Source organism: Scyliorhinus torazame, chromosome 3 (genome assembly GCF_047496885.1).
Source record: "Scyliorhinus torazame isolate Kashiwa2021f chromosome 3, sScyTor2.1, whole genome shotgun sequence".
Classification (NCBI taxonomy): Eukaryota; Metazoa; Chordata; class Chondrichthyes; order Carcharhiniformes; family Scyliorhinidae; genus Scyliorhinus; species Scyliorhinus torazame.
Genome location: NC_092709.1, coordinates 141,057,739 through 141,077,114, shown reverse-complemented (window position 1 = coordinate 141,077,114; position 19,376 = coordinate 141,057,739). Strand labels below are relative to the sequence as shown.

Below are 19,376 nucleotides of genomic sequence, written 5' to 3'. Positions count from 1 at the left end.
CAAGGGTTACAGCATATAAACACAGGAAGACCATGCAGAAACCATGTATCACTTTACCGATCCAAATAGTATTTGCTAAAATAGGATAACAAACGACTCTCGTGCGCTTGTTCAAACATCGCACACCCTTGTCAGTATGAAATTAACAGCATGATCACAAGGGAATAAAGTCCAGGATTATTGATGAACAGTACAGTCCATCAAAGTGAGCACCAAAAACCTGCACCACAGAGCCAAAATAATCATCCAAAACATCTTTCTCGATGGCAGGCATCTTCCTGATGCCAGTAGCAGCGCGGAGGCGAGGGCCCGCTCACCAGCAAACTGCAACCGCAAACTGGACCCCACCTCAGCAAACTCCGACCACCCCAATCAAACGGACCCTCTCTGATTCAACTCAGCTGCTCATCACCAAGCTCCAGCCAGACTCATCCAGGGGTATAGTGCAAGACATATACCCTGAAACAACATGGGACGTGCACTAGGCTAAAATAAAGGATTAAAAGACTAGCAGAGCCAGAGCTCGTGAAACGCAGCTGCTCCTGTGCTCACATCACGTGACCCCCAAGACCTTCGCAATTAATGTAAAGCACATTTTTTTTATTTTGATCATTTTATTTATTTATGTATTTAGTTTTAGATATGAAATAATTTGTTGCAGTTAATGAAAATAATTCCTTTTCAGCGACTGCTATTTCACCTATCATCATGGTCAACAAACTCTTTGGTGGTAGTCCATCAGTTAGCAGACACCAAGGCACCCTTACCACTACCCCAACTGAGATCAGAGCAGAAATTGAACAGGTTCCAAAGTCTATGCCCCACATTATAACACGCAAGCAAAGAAAAGTCCATAACAGCCATAAAATTTGCTTTCTATATGTCTAGTTCAAGACTACGTCATATTATTGTGATCCTTTGCATCTTCTTTTAAGAAATGTTACATTGTGTGATAACTGTTCAGATTTAAGAGATCATTCTTGGAAAAGGAGTACAATTCAAGAGTAGTCAGACTTTAGTAGCTTCACTGGTTTAGTAGAGCTATTAACAGACCGTTCCACATGATTGGCAATTTGGTTAGCAAAGATAATAATGTCCCAGATATTGGAAAATGCCAAATTCAATCGGATTTAGGAATGGCACCCCTAAAAGTCAGAATCAAAAGGAAAATGACCTCAGTCTAGGCTAGAAAGTTTGTTAACTTATTCATATGGTAAAAGCTTACTTTAAGCTGTGACAGGAGTCAGGGGTCTATTCAAGATTACATGGAGTTATTGAACGTTTTTTAAGAACAGATTTCAATGGTCTCCCAGGGTACAGCAGAAGTCTGAAATGAAGTACTTTGCATCAGTATTCATTCTTGTTAGTGATGTTCAATTACTAGCAAAGTGTTGCACCATCAAGATGAAATTTGTGAAAAAATTAAAGTAGTTGAGGATATCATCTTTGATCAAATTAGGAACCCCAAAATAAATAGATCTGTTGGTCCACGTAACTATCTACTAGAGGAGAGGTGGAATATGTGCATGGTATCTGCTATCTTTAACTGGGATTATTCCCTGGAATTGAAAAACTTCTCACGCAGTTCTGATTTTCAAAAAGGGGTGATAATGCCAGTAGAAAAGGAACTATAGGCACTTCTTTCAACTTCCATCATTGCTAAAATGCTCTCTATGATCATCTGTATAGAAAAAGAGTTATCAGAGTAATTGAGCACTGCTTCTAGAAGAAAAGGTTGTGTTTTACTAATTTTAACAAATATTTTGAAGAAAGGACTAAGTTGGTAGACCAGGGCCATCCAACAGATTATAGTCTATTTGGATTTTCAGAAAGGCTTTGATAAGGTACCTCACAATTGGTTACGCTGCAGAAATTTTAAGCAATTGGTGAGAAGTTGCATTCCCAAAGTTAGAATACGGTTATAATTGCAGCATATGGTTATAATTGCTGCATTTCAATGGAAACATTTTACTGCTGGTGCACTGCAGGAGCTGGTTAGGGCCATTCTTACCTGAAAGCCCTGTCTGCAGTTGTTGGGAGGGTGGGGAGAATGGTCTGTAAGTTTCCAGGTTTTCAAACATTCCTCCCCCCATCCCAAATAGACTGTTACGATAAACCTCATTACATAGCTAATTGGTGTTGTGAATCTTAATGCTTAAGTTTGATGGACCTGCTTTTCTTTTCCGGTCCATCACATGTTCTATCTTTACCATTCTGGTCTTAAATATATAGAAGTATTCAGAAAGTACTTTACTTTTCATTTGTTTGGTCCATTTCATACCCCAAACTGAGAGCTGTTTAAAATGCATTTCTAACTACTTTACTGGCACCTACATTTCATTTCTTTTTGCCAAATATATTTAACCATAGACCATTATGGTAGGACTGAGGAATTTCTTCCTGTTCAGATTGAACCGGGCGTTGTCAATGGGCAATTATACAAGATAACACTTGGAATTTCAAAAGTGACTCACTGAATTTCTCTCAAAGTCTATAGGGTAAAGTCATCAAATAGCATAGGGCTATGGCAAATCTGTCATCACCTAGCGTAGGGCAATGGCAAATCCATCAGCGCCTAGTGTAGGGCTATGGCACATCCATCAGCACCCTTATGTAGGGCTATGGCAATCAGTCAGCATCTAGCCTAGGGATTTGGAAAATCAGTCAGTACCTAGTGGTGGGCTATGGCAAACATGTAGGTCGAAAGTGGTTAATAATGGCAGCCGATCTACTTGAAGACAGTTGGTTGACTAATTGATTAATATTTATTGTCACATGTACCGAAGTACAGTGAAAAGTATTTTTCTCCTGCCAAGGGAACAAACACAGTAGACAAAAGAATAATCGAGAGTACATTGACAATGGTACATCAACAAATAGTGATTGGTTACAGTGCGAAAACAAGGGCCAAACAAGAGTAGCGTAGGGCATCATGAATAGTGTTCTTACAAGGAACAGAGCAGTCCAAGGGAGAGTCGTTGAGGAGTCTAAAAGCCATGGGGAAGAAGCTGTTCCTATGTCTGAATGTGCGGGTCGTATCTTCTGCCTGATGGAAGGGTCTGGAAAAGGGCAAAGCTTGGGTGTGAGGGGTCTCTGACAATGTGTCTGCCTTTCTGAGACAGCGGGAAGTTTTTACAGAATCAATGGGAGGATGGCAAGCTTGTGTGATGCGTTGGGCTGAGTTCACAACACTCTGCAGTTTCTTGCGATCTTGGACCGAGCAGTTGCCATACCAGGCTGTGATGCAGCCAGATAGGATGCTTTCTATCGCATATCTGTAGAAGTTTGTGAGAGACAATGCAGACATGCTGAATTTCTTTAGCTTCCGTAGGAAGTAGAGACGTTATTGGGCATTCTTGACTGTTGCATCAACCTTACAGGAATCTGTTCCAGCCTAAATTTTTATTTTTTATTTTTTTTATAAACTTTATTTAATTTTTAAATAAATTTAGAGTACATTTTTTCCAATTAAGGGGCAATATAGCATGGCCACCCACCTAGCCTGTGCATCTTTGGGTTGTGAGGGTGAAACCCATGCAGACACAGAGAGAATGTGCAAACTCCACACAGGCAGTGACCCAGGGCCAGGATCGAACCAGGGTCCTCAGCGCTGTAGGTAGCAGTGCTAACCACTGCACCAACATGCCACCCTAGAGCCAAAATTTATTTTAACTACCTTCACTAATTACCAAAATGTAGAGGGTCACTGCTTTAATTATTTGCCTGTACAAGGCCAGCTGACCTTGGCTGGGGTAGATGTTGAAGCAATTCAACTGCCTCTGGGATAAGAGGGCAGGTGGCAATTTGTCCCAGTTTCTCCCCTAATTGATTTCTAATGAATTGTGCATCTGTGGAAATCAGAGAAGGATAAGAAAGTGATTTACTTTTTACTGTAAAAACATGCAGAAAAGTGAAGCTGCAATCGCAGTATATCCCATGACATTGCTCCAGGCAAAAATCAAAAAACACGCACGCAAACACACACATACACAAATGGGAACAGAAAATATGGTACCTTTCAGGGACAGAATTAGGCACTGACTTTTCCATGACCTGCATTGGAGTGTGAGGGGAGGGGGAGGGGGGCAAAAGGGAGAGGAGGGTGGAAGAAGAAGCAAACAAATCAGTCTCTTGGTTTAGGTCTTAAGTAAATAAGATCACATCATGCACGTTTTCCAAATTGTTTACATCTCCTAAAAGCAGCGCCATTTTCACATTATGACTTTAAAGGTATTTCACAGATAATCAAAGACTAACCTGGTCCCCATCGCTGTCATCACTACTGCTGAGTTGTAGGTCCTTTTCAAGCATTCTGAAAATAAATTACACAAAAAGGTAATAAGCAGACCATAAATCCTCAGCTTTGGAGGTTTTGTCCAAAAAAACCCCAAGTTTCTCCAATAAAAAAAAGTTTGGAAAAGTTGAGGGGGTGAATAATTTTGTGTAGCCCCTGTAATTATCTCCAGCAGACTCCCTGATGATTCAGTCAGTGAGCACACACTTTTTTGGTGCTGAACCATAAAAGGTAGGTCCCAGTTCAATCCTCGCTTTGACTTGATCTGGGGTTGTGTGGCTCAGCACCACATCACACCATGCAGTTATCCATTAATCTTGGCTCTCCAGTTATAATTCCAACAAATAAACATTTAAATAAAAAATCTTATCCTGTCTCTGAACCATCAAAAGCAGATTAATTTATCATTAATCTGATTTGTCGTAGTCAAATTAGTTTCAGAATTTGCCTACATTATAACAGTGACTTATATTTCACCAACAATTCATTGGCTGTGATGCCCTTTGGGATGTCCCGAGAGCACAAAACAGGTTGCATGATTTAAAAAAAAAAACACATGTCATTTATGCTCGTAGCAAGAATTCTACTTATTTCTGCAAATGTCCATTTTTAGAGAAGTGGATTATAAAGCAATTAATTTCAGCATTGTAAAGAGAACATAATACCAAGTGGATAGTGTTGGAAACCACCCATTCCTTAGGTAAACCAGACTGAATTGGTTCTCAGGTGCTTCAGGAAGCGAAGGTGCGATAGACGATATAAACCCAAGATTCGTCACCCACCTCCTGCTGTAGCTGCCTGTAGAATCAGAGGCCCCCGCCCCCCAAAAAAAAGCTCCGCCGAAAGTTCAAATTCAAATCAGCACCGGGAATTTGAAATTCCTTTGGCAGGATTTGATTGAAGCTGGTTGTAAATATAAAGTCCCTTCCTTTCTGGGATATATGTTTAAATCCAGCCTAAAACCATAGAATCAGTGTTTCCTCCCTCGGCTGTCTATGAAGCTCCAATGCGAGATGAATTTGGGGAGCTTCAATCCAGTCCTTTGTGGCCATCGGGTCAAAGTTTACAGCTTTTCAGTCCATCAAAAATCTTGACATCTTATTAAAAGTTGAAATGTTCGAGATGCTAAAAGCACTGAGAATTGTGCTTTGGTATTGGTGTTGCTTGTGGAGAATTAAAATCACCTGCTAATCACCTGCTAATGCTCGCATTCCTAGCATTGTTTGGCATCTTTGAATTTGTCTATATATGTGTTTCTGGAACAGACCTCTTCATTCACCTGAGGAAGGAGCAGCGCTCCGAAAGCTAGTGACATCGAAACAAACCTGTTGGACTTTAACCTGGTGTTGTAAGACTTCGTACCGAGAATTAAAAGCTTCACTGTCTTTGAAACATGCTAAATCAGATTTGAGTGTACTTCACATGTACACTGGGTAACAAAGAAGCGAATAAATAATTCACTGACACTCCGTAGTCACAAAAAAAAATGTTGTTTGTAGGAGCTTGCAGTCCTCAAATCGGTTGGTGCGTTTCCTACATTACAACAGTGACTACACCTCAAATGTACTTTAATGGCAGCAATGCTTTTCCAGACATCCTGTGGCTGTGAAATACATAAAATGTAGTCCATTTTATCCGAAACTCCAATTCCATTTTCATGGCTGAACCTTGCGCGGGTGGGGGAGGGGAATTGAGCTAGAGAACCTTTCTGCGGGCATTAGGTGCATGTTGAGTAATATTAACTGTGCGTTTTAGAATTAAATATTTACACGTTAAGAAAATGCAAAAAAACACCGCCTGCTGCCTTGGGAAAGCGGGTAGCATAATCAAAGACCCCTCCCACCCGGTTTATTCACTCTTCCAACTTCTTCAATTGGGCAGGAGATACAAAACTTTGAGAACACACACTGACAGATTCAAAAACAGCTTCTTCCTTGCTGTTATCAGACTCCTAAACTACCTTCTTATGGACTGATCTGGTCTCTTCACACATCTTCTCTACTGAGTAGTAATACACTCCTGTATGCTTCATCCGATGCCTGTGTTTATGTATTTACATTGTGCATTTTATGTTTGTCCTATGTATTTTCTTTTCATGTACGGAATGATTTGTCTGATCTGTACCCAGAACCATACTTTTCATTGTACCTCAGTACACGTGACAATAAACAAATCCAATCCAATAGTTTTATGCAAAACATAAGAGATTCATGCACTGCAATTACCAGTGAGATTTGAAGACCTCTTACTTTTCTTCCTATTTCCTACTCCCATGCCAACTGATTCTAACATATCATTGCCTAATAGAAGGAAAGAAGGGTGATGTACTCTATCTGAATTAAGAGGGAATCAGAACTAGACACAGTCATGTTGATTATCTGTGCTGAATGTGGAATTATCACATAAGAACATAAGAACTTGGGGCAGGAGTAGGCCTTCTGGCGCGTTGAGCTTGCTCCACCATTCTAAGATCATGGCTGATCTTTTTGTGGACTCCACTCCACTTACCTGCCTGCTCACCATAACCCTCAATTGCTTTACTGTTCAAAAATCTATTTTTACCGTAAAACCATTCAATGAGGTAGCCTCAACCGTTTCACTGGGCAGGGAATTCCTCAGATTCACAACCCTTTGGGTGAAGAAGTTCCTCCTCAACTCTGTCCTAAATCTGCTCCCCCTTATTTTGAGGCTATGCCCCCTAGTTCTAGCTTCACCCACCGGTGGAAACAACCTGCCTACTTCTATGTTACCTATTCCCTTCATAATTTTAAAAGTTTCTGTAAGGTCCCCCTCATTTTTATAAATTCCCATGAGTATAGTCCTAGTCTACTCAGTCTGTCCTCATAAGCTCATCCTCTCAACTCCGTAATCAACCTAGTGAACCTCCTCTGTACCCCCTCCAGTGCCAGTACATCCTTTCTCAAGTAAGGAGACCTACAGTACGCCAGGTATGGCCTCACCAGCACCCTATACAGTTGCAACATAAAACGATGAAGGACAAAATTCCATTTGCCTTTTTAATTACCTGCTGCACCTGCAAATCAATTTTCGGTGATTCATGCACAAGGACACCCAGGTCCCTCGCCACCACAGCATGCTGCAATTTTCTTTACCATTTAAATAATAGTCATTTTGCTGTTATTCCTACCAAAATGGATGACCTCACATTTACCAACATTATACTCCACCTGCCAGACTCTTGCCCACTCACTCAAATTATCTATATCCCTTTGCAGACTTCCAAAGTCCTGTGCACACTTTGCTCTACTACTCATCTTAGTTTCATCTGTGAACTTCAAAAAAAATTTAGTGTATCCAATTAATTTTTTTTCCAATTAAGGGGCAATTTAGTGTGGCCAAGACACCTAACCAGCACATAAGACCATAAGACCTAGGAGCGGACGTAAGGCCATTCGGCCCATCGAGTCCACTCCACCATTCAATCATGGCTGATTTCAACCACATTTACCCACTCTCTCTCCATAACCCTTAATTGCTCGAGAAATCAAGAATTTATCAACTTCTGTCTTAAAGACACTCAACGTCCCGGCCTCCACCGCCCTCTGTAGTAATGAATTCCACAGACCCACCACTGTCTGGCTGAAGAAATTTCTCCTCATCTCTGTTCTAAAGTGACTCCCTTTTATTCTAAGGCTATGACCCCGGGTCCTAGTCTCCCCTGCTAATGGAAACAACTTCCCTACGTCCACCCTATCTAAGCCATTCATTATCTTGTAAGTTTCTATTAGATCTCCCCTCAACCTCCTAAACTCCAATGAATATAATCCCAGGATCCTCAAGACGTTCATCGTATGTTAGGCCTACCATTCCTGGGATCATCCGTGTGAATCTCCGCTGGACCCGCTCCAGTGCCAGTATGTCCTTCCTGAGGAGTGGGGCCCAAAATTGCTCACAGTGTTCTAAATGGGACCCAACTAGTGCTTTATAAAGCTTCAGAAGTACATCCCTGCTTTTATATTCCAAGCCTCTTGAGATAAATGACAACATTGCATTTGCTTTCTTAATTACGGACTCAACCTGCAAGTTTACCTTTAGAGAATCCTGGACTAGGACTCCCAAGTCCCTTTGCACTTCAGCATTATGAATTTTGTCACCGTTTAGAAAATAGTCCATGCCTCTATTCTTTTTTCCAAAATGCAAGACATCGCACTTGCCCACGTTGAATTTAATCAGCCATTTCTTGTGGTTGAGGGTGAAACCCACACAGACATGGGGAGAATGTGCAAATTCCACACGGACAGTGACCCAGGGCCAGGATTTGAACCCGGGCCATCAGCACTGTAGTCATAGTTCTAACCACTGCGCCACGTGCCGCCCCCTTCATCTATGAACTTTGACACATTACACTTGGTCCTCAACTCCAAATCATCATTGTAAATTGTAAACAATTACAGTCCCAACACTGATACCCGAGGGCACCACTAGCCACTGATCACCAACCAGAAAAACACCCATTTATCCCCATTCTTTGCATTAGCTAACCAATCCTCTCATAATACTGTGCACCTTTATCATATGCCTTTTGTGCGGCACCTTGTGGAATGCTTTCTGGAAATACAGATACACTACATCCACCAGTTCCCCGTTGTCCTCCGTGCTCATAATGTCCTCAAAAAAGTCGAATAAATTAGTTAAACATGACCTTCCTTTCATGAACCCATTCTGCATCTGCCCAACGGGGCAATTTCTATCCAGATGTCTCGCTATTTCTTCCTGGGTGATAGAATCAAACATTTTCCCCACTACAGAAATTAAGCCTAACTGGCCTATAGATACCCGCCTTTGTCTACCTCCATTTAAAAAAAAGTGTGGCGTCACATTTGCTGTTTTCCAATTTGCCGGAACCGCCCCAGAGTCCAACAAATTTTGGCTGGGGCCTCTGTTGTTTGTAGTATACACAAACAATTTGGAAAAAAATGTAGCTGGTCTGATTAGTAAGTTTACGTATGACACCAAGGTTGGTGGAGTGACAGATAGTGTTGAGGATTGTCAGAGGATACAGCAGGACATAGATAGGTTAGAGACTTGGGCAGAGAAATGGCAAACTGAGTTTAATCCAGACAAATGGGAGATAATGCAGTTTATCAGGTCTAACACAGAGGGGAAATATACAGTAAATGGCAAAACTCTTAGGAATATAGAAAGTCAGAGAGATCGGGGCGTACAGGTCCACAGATCTTTGAAAGTGGCAACAAAAGTGTAGTCAAGAAAGCATATGGAATGCTTGCTTTCATTGGACGGGGCATCGAGTATAAAAACTGGCAAGTCATGCTACAGTTGAATAGAACTGGCCACACTTGGAATATTGAAAGTTGAAAGGCCACACTTGGAATATTGTGCACAATTGTGGTTGCAAAATTACCAGAAAGATGCGGAGACTTTGGAGAGGGTGCAGAAGACGTTTACCTAAATGTTGCCTGGTCTGGAGGGTGTTAGCTGTGCAGAGAGGCTGAACAGACTCGGACTGTTTTCATTAGAACAACGGAGGTAGAGGAATGACCTGATAAGAGGTCTACAAGATTATGAGGGTCATGGATAGAGTGGATGGGAAAGTACTCTTTCCCAGGGTGAAGGGGTCAGTCACTAGGGGACATAGGTTTAAGGTCCACAGGGCAAAGTTTAGAAGAGATGTGCGAGGCAGGTTTTCTTTTTTAAAAACACAGAGGATGGTGAGTGCCCGGAACGCACTGCCAGGGGAGGTTGTGGAAGCAGATTCATTAACAGCATTCAAAAAGCATCTTGACAAATACATGGATAGGATGGGTCTAGAAGGATACTGCACTAGAAAGTGCTGAGGGTTTTGGCCAAGGGTGATATCATGACTGGTACAGACTTGGAGGGCCGAACGTCCTATTTCTGTGCTAGATTGTTCTTTGTTCACTCTTTTTCATTTTATATAAAGTTTGTAGAAAATTGTGCTCTCTGACTTTATATTCTAAACTAACCCTAATCCTAACCCTAATTAGTCTACTGTCATAATCTATCTTCCTTTTCATTATAGCTTTTTTCATGGCTTTCTGTTGGCCTTTATTAGTTCCCCACTAATCTCTGCCACTTTGTATGCATTTTCTTTCAATTTGATACCCTCCTTTATTTCCTTATATCCATGGCTCATTATCCCTTTTCCTACAGTCCTTCCGTTTCACTGGTATATACTTTTGCTGAGCACTATGAAAAATTGCTTTAAAAGTCCCCCACTGTTCCTCAATTGTTCCACCTTAAAGTCATTGCTCCCAGTCTACGTTTGCCAATTCCTCCCTCATCCCATTGTAGTCTCCTTTGTTTAAGCACAAGACACTGGTATTGGATTTCACCTTCTCACCCTCCCATCTGTATTTTAAATTCAACCATACTGTGGTCAATCCATCCGAGAGAATCCCTAACTATGAGATCATTAATCAATCCTGTCTCACTCCACAGGACCAGATCTAGGATAACTTGCTCCCTCGTAGGTTCCATTACATACTGTTTGAGGAACCTGTCGCGGATACATTCTATGTACTCCTCCTTAAGGCTGCCTTGACCGACCTGGTTTGACCAATCGACATGTAGATAAAAATCCTCCATGATAATTACCGTACCATTTTTACATGCATCATGCAGTGTTAAGCACACGGAGATAACACAGGCTGCAACTGGATGCAGCTATAACTGAAATATACTCCAGACCTTGAAGTTAGTTCAATTTGATTTATTGAACCAGTAGCACAGTTAGCACAGTTCTCTGTGAGTTCGACTCTCTGCTAACCTAAGTGTGATTACTTTGTCTGACTGAAGCAGACTAGCTCTTAGCCACGTGCTATAGGTGTTATGTGATATATACACCGGACTCACTTTGTAGATGCACCCAGTGGAAAGAGACAGAGTGTGAGTGCCTCGTGCCTTTTATAGTGGGAAACCACCCCCAAGTGTTCTGCCTGCTGATTGGTTATGTCCTCTTCTGTGCTCATTAGCTGCCTGTCTGTATCTCATTATGTGCATGTCTGCATATCATGACACATAAGTTATTTCTTTGTTTATTGCCCGTCCCATGATGTTATTATTTGGTGGCCTATAGACTACACCTATCAGTGACTCCTTACTGTATCTAATTTCCACCCAAATGAAGTCAACCTTTTTCTCCACAGAACCTATATCATCTCTCACTACCGCCCTTACCTTCCTGTCTGTCTGTCCTTCCGAATAGTCCGATACCCCTGGATATTTAACTCCCAGTCGTGACCACCCTGCAACCATCACAGAATAATTTAATCCCAATATTGATGGGAAGTGATTAAATAAAGACCTGCATGGATGGATTACATTAAGAAAAATAAAATTAGGATTAGCGGGAAGAAACTCCGAAACCAAGTGCTTCTTTTAATCAAACAAGTTACAAAGAATAAGCTTTCCAATTTAGAGTTATAATTGACTAACTCGCTCGAAAGGGGATTTCTAAAATGTGAGCTCTATGTTGACTCAGTTTATCGGTTGTGCAACTACTTGTATGTGCAGGGCACTTCACCCTCTCTCTGTATCTCTACAAGCTAGTCACGTGATTTGTACATTGCTGGCATGTATGGATCCCCCGTCAGTAGAGAAAGCTTTGATGGCCAATATGGCGATATTATTGCTAATCTTGTAATGGTTAGAAAATGTATTCATGCAGTTGGTGGTTAAAGTATGAATAAACTCAAACAGCTGTTTCAAAAGGTAACTTGCGAGAATTACCATTCAATATTAGCTGCATCTCCAGTGCCCCCTTGGTCAAGGAACTTCATTCAACCATTTATATTTAACAGCCAATGAAAGATGGATTTTACATGGAACAATAACTTCCGTGCACGTGCAAATTCGTGCATGTACAGATGGCACAATCACAACAAGAATGTTACAGCTCAGAAAAAAGCAATTAAGCTCATCAAGTGTCTTGTCAGTATGTTTCTCCACTGGTGCCACCTAGTTCAACCCCACATCCTTGTTCATTCCACATAGCCTTTAATGATCGTTCTTTTTTCCCCAAATAACTAAACCTGGAATTTATAAAATCTTCTTTAACAAAGGTTTGTGGCTGAGAATTGCACATTCTAAATATTCTCGGTGTGAAGAAATTATTTCTAATTGCCTGTGGTTGCAATTCTATCTCAGTTTGGACCTCCAGAGTTTGCTCACTGACTAGGGGATGATCTATAAATGCTGGCAATGCAAAAACAAAATACCCATATTTGGCTTGAAGCTTGTTGAACAGTTAAGTTACTGTAATTAGTCTTGGTTTCACTGAACTCTGGTAAAGAGTGTGCAACATTTTCAATCTGGATAATTGTTGAGGAATTCATGCAGAAAACAGCAGGTATCAACATTCAGGTAGAGGATGGAATCAGGTTTGGTTCAGGTGACGGCCAACCAACAAACAGCCTGCGGACAGTTTCATGTTGCCAATTTGGAAGAATTATATGAGGTTCAACATATTCATCAGCAGGAGTCATTCTCTTCAAGGGGGGGGGGGGGGGGGGGGGGGGGCGGGGAAATAAATTAAAAAGGAGGGGAAAAAAAATGACTCTTATAACTTCAGCACATCCACATCAGTTTTGATCCTTATTTGGAAACAGTTTCCAAAGCTGAACAGCCGGTGCTGTAAATAATCACACCCAGGATGATACTGCACCAAAATTAACTCGGAGGCTGCGATACTTTGTTTTCATAGAATTTAAAGTGCAGAAGGAGGCCACTCGGCCCATTGAGTCTGCACCGGCCCTTGGAAAGAGTACCCTACCAAAGCCCAAACCTCCACCCCATCCTGATAACCCAGCAACCCCACCCAACCTTTTTGGACACAAAGGGCAATTTAGCATGGCCAATCCACCTAACCTGCATATGTTAAGACTTGTGGGAGGAAACTGGAGCACCCGGAGGAAACCCGCGCAGGCACACGGGGAGAACGTGCAGACTCCGCACAGACAGTGACCCAAGCCGGGAATCGAACCTGGGACCCTGGAGCTGTGATGCAATTGTGCTACCCAAACCTGTTAATCAGGTTCAGTGGTTTCACTTTATGCCAAGGCACTGACAAATTGAGACTGCAAAACTGTATGGTGTACAGTTCTAATCATCCTCTGGGGCAATCACCTAATTTGAATATAAAATGGAGAATGCTGCCTGCAGAATCAGTTGCTATAAATATCTCTAGTCCAATTTATACAGTTTAGTTAAACCCCAGCCATGTGCTTAATCCCATAAATCAAGTAGGAACTCATCACTGCAGCATAAAGCAAGTGAACCAGAAGGCAATTCCTCACTGTCAACATCAGCTCAGCTTTCTGGGACTGATATGAACTCGCTGATTAGTGACCAGGACAAAGAGTTCAACAAATTTTCATTTAAAAAAAAAAAAATGTATCCAAGATTTGTATGCTTCACGGCTGACTTGCGTTATTTAACATCAGCTTCTTTAAGGTTTTCTCGGTCTTTTATTTGTAGAGATAGAATCTCATGTTTTCAATTAGTACTGACATAGGTTGATCTTAGATTAGGATAAATGGTTGGCACAACATTGTGGGCCGAAGGGCCTGTACTGTTCTATATCACCTGAAAGTGCTGTCATACCTTGGGAATTTGAATCTATTGGCCACCTCAGTACTCTAGAACCCCATCTAACTCATAGGATCACACAGCCCTTCATGTATGTGCCTGTTCTTCATAAGAACTATACAACTGTACAAATCCCGCTCCCCTACTCTTCATTTCCATTTCCACCCCCCCCCCCCCCCTTGCCCCCGAGCCTCAGACTCTTTTGTCCCCTCTCCCAACCAGCCGAAATAGGTTCACTCTTTCTACTCCAATGCCCTTAATATTTTAAAAGACAGGGCAGCACGGCGGTGCAATGGTTAGCTCTGCTGCCTCACGCTGCTGAGGACCCGGGATCAATCCCGGCCCCAAGTCACTGTGGAGTTTGCATTCTCCCAGTGTTTTCTCACCCCCACAACCCAACAACCTGTGCAGCGTAGGTGAATTAGTCATGCTAAATTGCCGCTTAATTGGAAAAAAAAGTATTGGGTACTCTTAATGTATATTTTTTAAAAGTATCTTAAAAGACATAAATCAATCACTCCTTAGCCTTCTAATTTCCAGCAAATACCACCCTGGTTTATGCAATCTCTCCTTAAGATTTAGCCCTTGGTATCATTTAATCTGAGGTATCATTCCAGAAAATCAATTCTGTACTTCATCCAAGGCCAATATGCCTTAGTACAGCATGATGCTCATCACTGCTCACACTGTGTAGTGTAGGTGTGGTCTAACTAGTGTTTTACATAGTTGACTGCTACGCCTTTGTATTCACAAGTTCAGTTTTCCAATACTTTTTGATTTTTCTTTTTGTTAAGTTCACTAACATTTTACTAACCTATGTGCAAGGATATCCAAGTTTCCTTGAGCATCCACTGGTTCCTACCATTTCACCATTATGAAAATAGTCACCTATCCTTTCTAGGTCCAAAATGGATCGACCCTACACTGACCTACATTGAATTCGCAGTTTTGGCCAATTAATCCATTTGTCTCTCTGCAATTTTCTATTCACACTTACACTACTTACAATGCCACCCATCTTTATGTCATAGAATTTACAGTGCAGAAGGAGGTCATTCGGCCCATCAAGTCTGCATCCGCCCTTGGAAAGGGCACCCTACTTAAGCCGACGCCTCCACCTTAGCCCTGTAACCAGTAACCCCACCAAACCTTTTGGACACCGAAGGCATTTTAGCATGGCCAATCCACCTAACATGCACATCTTTGGACTGTGGGAGGAAACCGGAGCACCTGGAGGAAACCCATGCAGACATGGGGAGGAAGTGCAAACTCTACACAGACAGACACCGGAGGCCAGAATTGAACCCGGGTCCCTGAAGCTGTGAGGTAGCAGTGCTAACCACTGTGCTACCATGCCGCCAATTTCATCAGCAAGCATGGATATGTGGGTCACTTCACCACCATTTATTTATTTTTAAATGTTTTTATTCTCCATTGTCACATTTTCCTTCAAAAGTTACACCCCACCCACAAACAGTAAATGGTAACAAATACAAAATCAATCCCCTTGACAGTACTAACGATCCCATCCTCCCACCACCCCAAACAACGGCCCACCTGTCAATATATGCATCCAATAAAACAAACCCTCCCAAGGTGGAAACAAAAAACAAAAGAGAAAAAGAAAAAGGAGTCCGGGACTGTTCATGGTCACCATTGACCTATAGAGTCCACCCCCCCCCCCCTCCCTCGACACTCAACGCCATCCAACCTCTGAAAGAGTACCGTACATGATACCCAAGAGTTGTGTACACCCCCCCCCCCACCCCTTCCTGTCCACTGCCTCTTGTAAAACTCCTCCCCCAACCACGGTTCCTTTCCCCCCCCCCCCCCCCCCAAAAAAAAATTTCCACCCCGGCTAGACCACTCGGACCCTGTTCTGCCAGGCTCCGATGGCCGCAGCCCCTCCCCCACCTGACTCCCGTTCACTGGCCGGCTTAAACCGGCCAGCGTGGAGGCCCCCACCCGGGTCCCTTTCCCCCTTGCCCGGCCCTAGGAAAGACCATATCCACCCGCATAAGACCCGCATATCCACCTACACCCCAAAGAGCCCTCATTTCAAATGAAAGTCCCATCACTTCCCTTATCCAAATATATACAACTTTGGCTCCTTTAGCCCATACACCCGCATGCAGTGAAAACAAAAAAAAAGAAAATACAGTCAGTCATGAGGTCACATAGGCACATGGCCATTTCTCAATTTCTCATTTCTGCCACAGTCCTTCTGCCTTCACAAGCTCCTCCGCTGCTTCTGCCGTTCCAAAATAAAAGTCCCTGAGCTTGTAAGTCACCCTCAGCTTCGCTGGATATACAATGCCGCACTGCACCTTGCTAATGTACAGTGCCCTCTTCACCCGGTTGAAGGCAGCCCGCCTCCTCGCCAGCTCCACCATAAAGTCCTGGTATACACGTATATCAGCTCCAGCCCACTGCACCATCCGCTTCTGCTTGGCCCAGCTCAGGACCTTCTCCTTCACACTGTACCTACGGAAGAGTCACTACCCTTGGCGGCTCACTCGCCATTGATACAGGCCTCCACGACCGATGAGCCCGATCCAGTTCATATCGGGAGGGATCCTCCCCCTCCCCCAATAGTTTCGCTAGCATCGTAGCAAAATACTCAGTCGGCCTCGGTCCTTCAACTCCTTCGGGCAGCCCCACAATCCTCAAATTCTATCTCCTGGATCTGTTTTCCAGGTCTTCCATTTATCCTCGCAGATCCTTGTTAATGTCCATCACCTTCCACATCTCCTTCCCCATCGAGGCAAGTTGATCACCGTGCTGCAATAACGTCTTCTCCACTTCCTTCAGCGCCTCCCCTTGCTCTCGCACCTCCGCCACTGCGCTCGCCACCGCCTTCGTCACCGGGGAAATCACCTCCTCCACCAGCACACTCAAAACCTCTCTCATCTCCTTCCTCATTGTCTCCATGTACTTTGTAAACTGCCTTTCGAATTCCGCAGCCATCACCTTAGTTATTTCTTCAGCCATAAGCAGTGCGGCCTCCCCTGGTGCTCCAGCCTCCATTTTCCTTGGTGAACCCAATGTGACCTTTCCACTCCCCGACGGACCTTCAGCTGTTTTCCTTACGGACGTTCTTTTGCTCACCCTCGACATTTCTCTTCACTGTGCCTTCACTCTGCCGCCCCTGTGCCTTTTCCCTGCTTTTGACGCCTCATTGGACCCTGGGGCCGGGCTTGAAGCCCCGAAAATGCCATTCCCGAACGGGAGCCCTCCATTGTGCGGCCGCCTCCCGTCACTGGAAGTCCCCTTCACCATCATTCATGCCGCTAATAAATACAATGAATAGTTGAGGGTCCCAAAGCAGATCCATGCACGATGCCAGTAGTCACATTCTGCCAACTATTCCTACTCGATGTCTGGACATTCAGCTAACCTGCTAACGAGGTCAATAACGTGCCCTCAATTCCATGAGCGTCGACTTTACCTTGCAGGCTATTATCAGAGATTTCATCAAGCGCTTCTGGAAACTCAAATGTAGTTTTATGATTACAGGATGCACCTTGAACCCTGCTTCTGATTGATATAAAGCAGAAGGAGTTCAAATATCCCCCAGCACTCCAAAACAGTGCACAGAGCCATTTTAGCTCGAAACCTGTCCTTACATTTCAAAGTATCGATATAAGAAGGTATCTTACTTTGGTCCAGGAAAGCAATGCTGAGAAACATAACAAATTCAAAATGCTAAACAGTGGCGCAAGCTTTTTGTATCCTGGTTGAAGCCATAAATATGGCATCATCTTCATGCCAGCTAACAAATATGGCACTGTAATTTTAGCTGCAGGATATCTCATTGTGGTTTGGCAAGGGAGGGTCACAAGGAGAAAACATATCCTGATACTGATGAAACTAAGCTGGGTGTATGGTGGAGGAAGCAGGTGGTCAAAAATTAAAATGAACTCTCCACTTGATTTTTAAGAACTAGTAATTTCCACAAAATCAAAGATTTTACTGTGCAAAAGCAGCCAATTTCCTTTACTTTTATTTGGGTGGGACACGGTTCATGGAAGTTTTCCAGCCTTCAGTAGTTTGTACTAGCGGAGAGTACCCAGATAGAATCCAGCTGTTAACTGATAAGAGTTGCAACAGATAGGTTCACCTGCTGGGCTGACCATCTTAATGCCAAGGAAGAGGAAGGAATGTACCAGCCAAATTAGAGGAAGACGACACCAGCTCAATAATTTCAAGGTAGATACAAATGACACTAGTATAAGAAAAGGAACCGTGTATGTGAATCATTTAAGATGGTAAAATAAATAGTCATAGGTGCATTTTAAAGAAAATATGTACTCACGAATTCTCCCCTCGAGAACCTTTTGGAAGGATCTCACGTTTCTCTGCAAAATAAAACACAGATAAATACAATAGCAGGTCTAGTACAATGCATTTTGCTTTTTATTTTGATCAAACCAAGTTGCCGTCAACTAATAAGTTCCTCTTACTTCTCAAAGGCCCAAACTAATGGTCTCATTTTATCAACTCATACATGATATTGGCTATATGAAAAGTTGTGTTTCAAAAATCTACATTTCATTTGTAGAATCCAGGACTCGGGATGCTGAATTTAACATTTGCAAGGAACATCCAGGAGGGTTTCTTGAAACAATATATAGATAGTCCAACAAGGGAAGGGGCCGTACTGGGCATGATATCGGGGAATGAGCACGGCCAGATGGTTGAAGTTTCAGTAGGCGAATATTGTGGGAACAGTGACTATAATTCAGTACGTTTAAGGTACTGTTGGATTTTAAAAATACATTTAGAGCACCCAATTATTATTTTTCCTAATTAAGGGGCAATTTAGCATGGTCAATTCACCTATCCTGTACATCTTTTTGGGTTGTGGGCGTGAGACCCATGCCGACATGGGGAGAATTTATGAACTCCACACGGACAGTTACCCGGGGCTGGGATCGAACCCTGGTCCTCGGCACCATGAGGCAGCAGTGCTAACCACTGTACCACCATGCTGCCAAAGGGATAAAGATAAGAGTAGTCTTCGGGTGAAGGTGCTAAATTGGGGGCGGAGGGGGGGGCTAATTTTAACAATATTAGGCAGGAACTGGATAATCTAGATTGGGGGCAGATGTTCGAGGGTAAATCAACATCTGGCACGTGGGAGGCTTTCAAATATCAGTTGATAGGAATTCAGGACCAGCATGTTCCTGTGAGGAAGAAGGATGAGAATGCAAGTTTTGGGAGCCTTGTATAATGAGGGATATTGTAAGTCTAGTCCAAAAGAAAAAGGAAGCACTTGTATAGGGTAGATGGCTGGGAACAGACAACACCCTTGACAAACACAAGGACAGTAGGAAGGAACTTAAGCAAGGAGCCAGGAGGGCTAAAAGAGGTCACGAAAAGTCACTAGCAAACAGGATTAAGGAAAATCCCAAGGCTTTTTATACGTATATAAAGAGCAAGAGAGTAGCCAGGGAAAGGATTGGTCCACTCAAGGACAGGGGAGGGAATCTAT

General features: G+C 42.9%; 1 protein-coding gene across 2 annotated transcripts in view; it reads right to left on the bottom strand.

Moving 5' to 3' along the window:
• LOC140408708 (AF4/FMR2 family member 4-like) overlaps positions 1–19,376 on the bottom strand; it is a 249,897-nt gene that overhangs the window by 60,992 nt on the left and 169,529 nt on the right. For both annotated transcript variants that reach the window (XM_072496296.1, XM_072496295.1), the window contains exons 7-9: positions 18,198–18,240; positions 4,258–4,312; positions 4,016–4,053 (exon numbers count right to left, since the gene is read on the bottom strand). In XM_072496296.1, the coding sequence (XP_072352397.1) occupies positions 4,016–4,053; positions 4,258–4,312; positions 18,198–18,240 (136 nt within the window). The remainder of the gene's footprint in view (positions 1–4,015; positions 4,054–4,257; positions 4,313–18,197; positions 18,241–19,376) is intronic.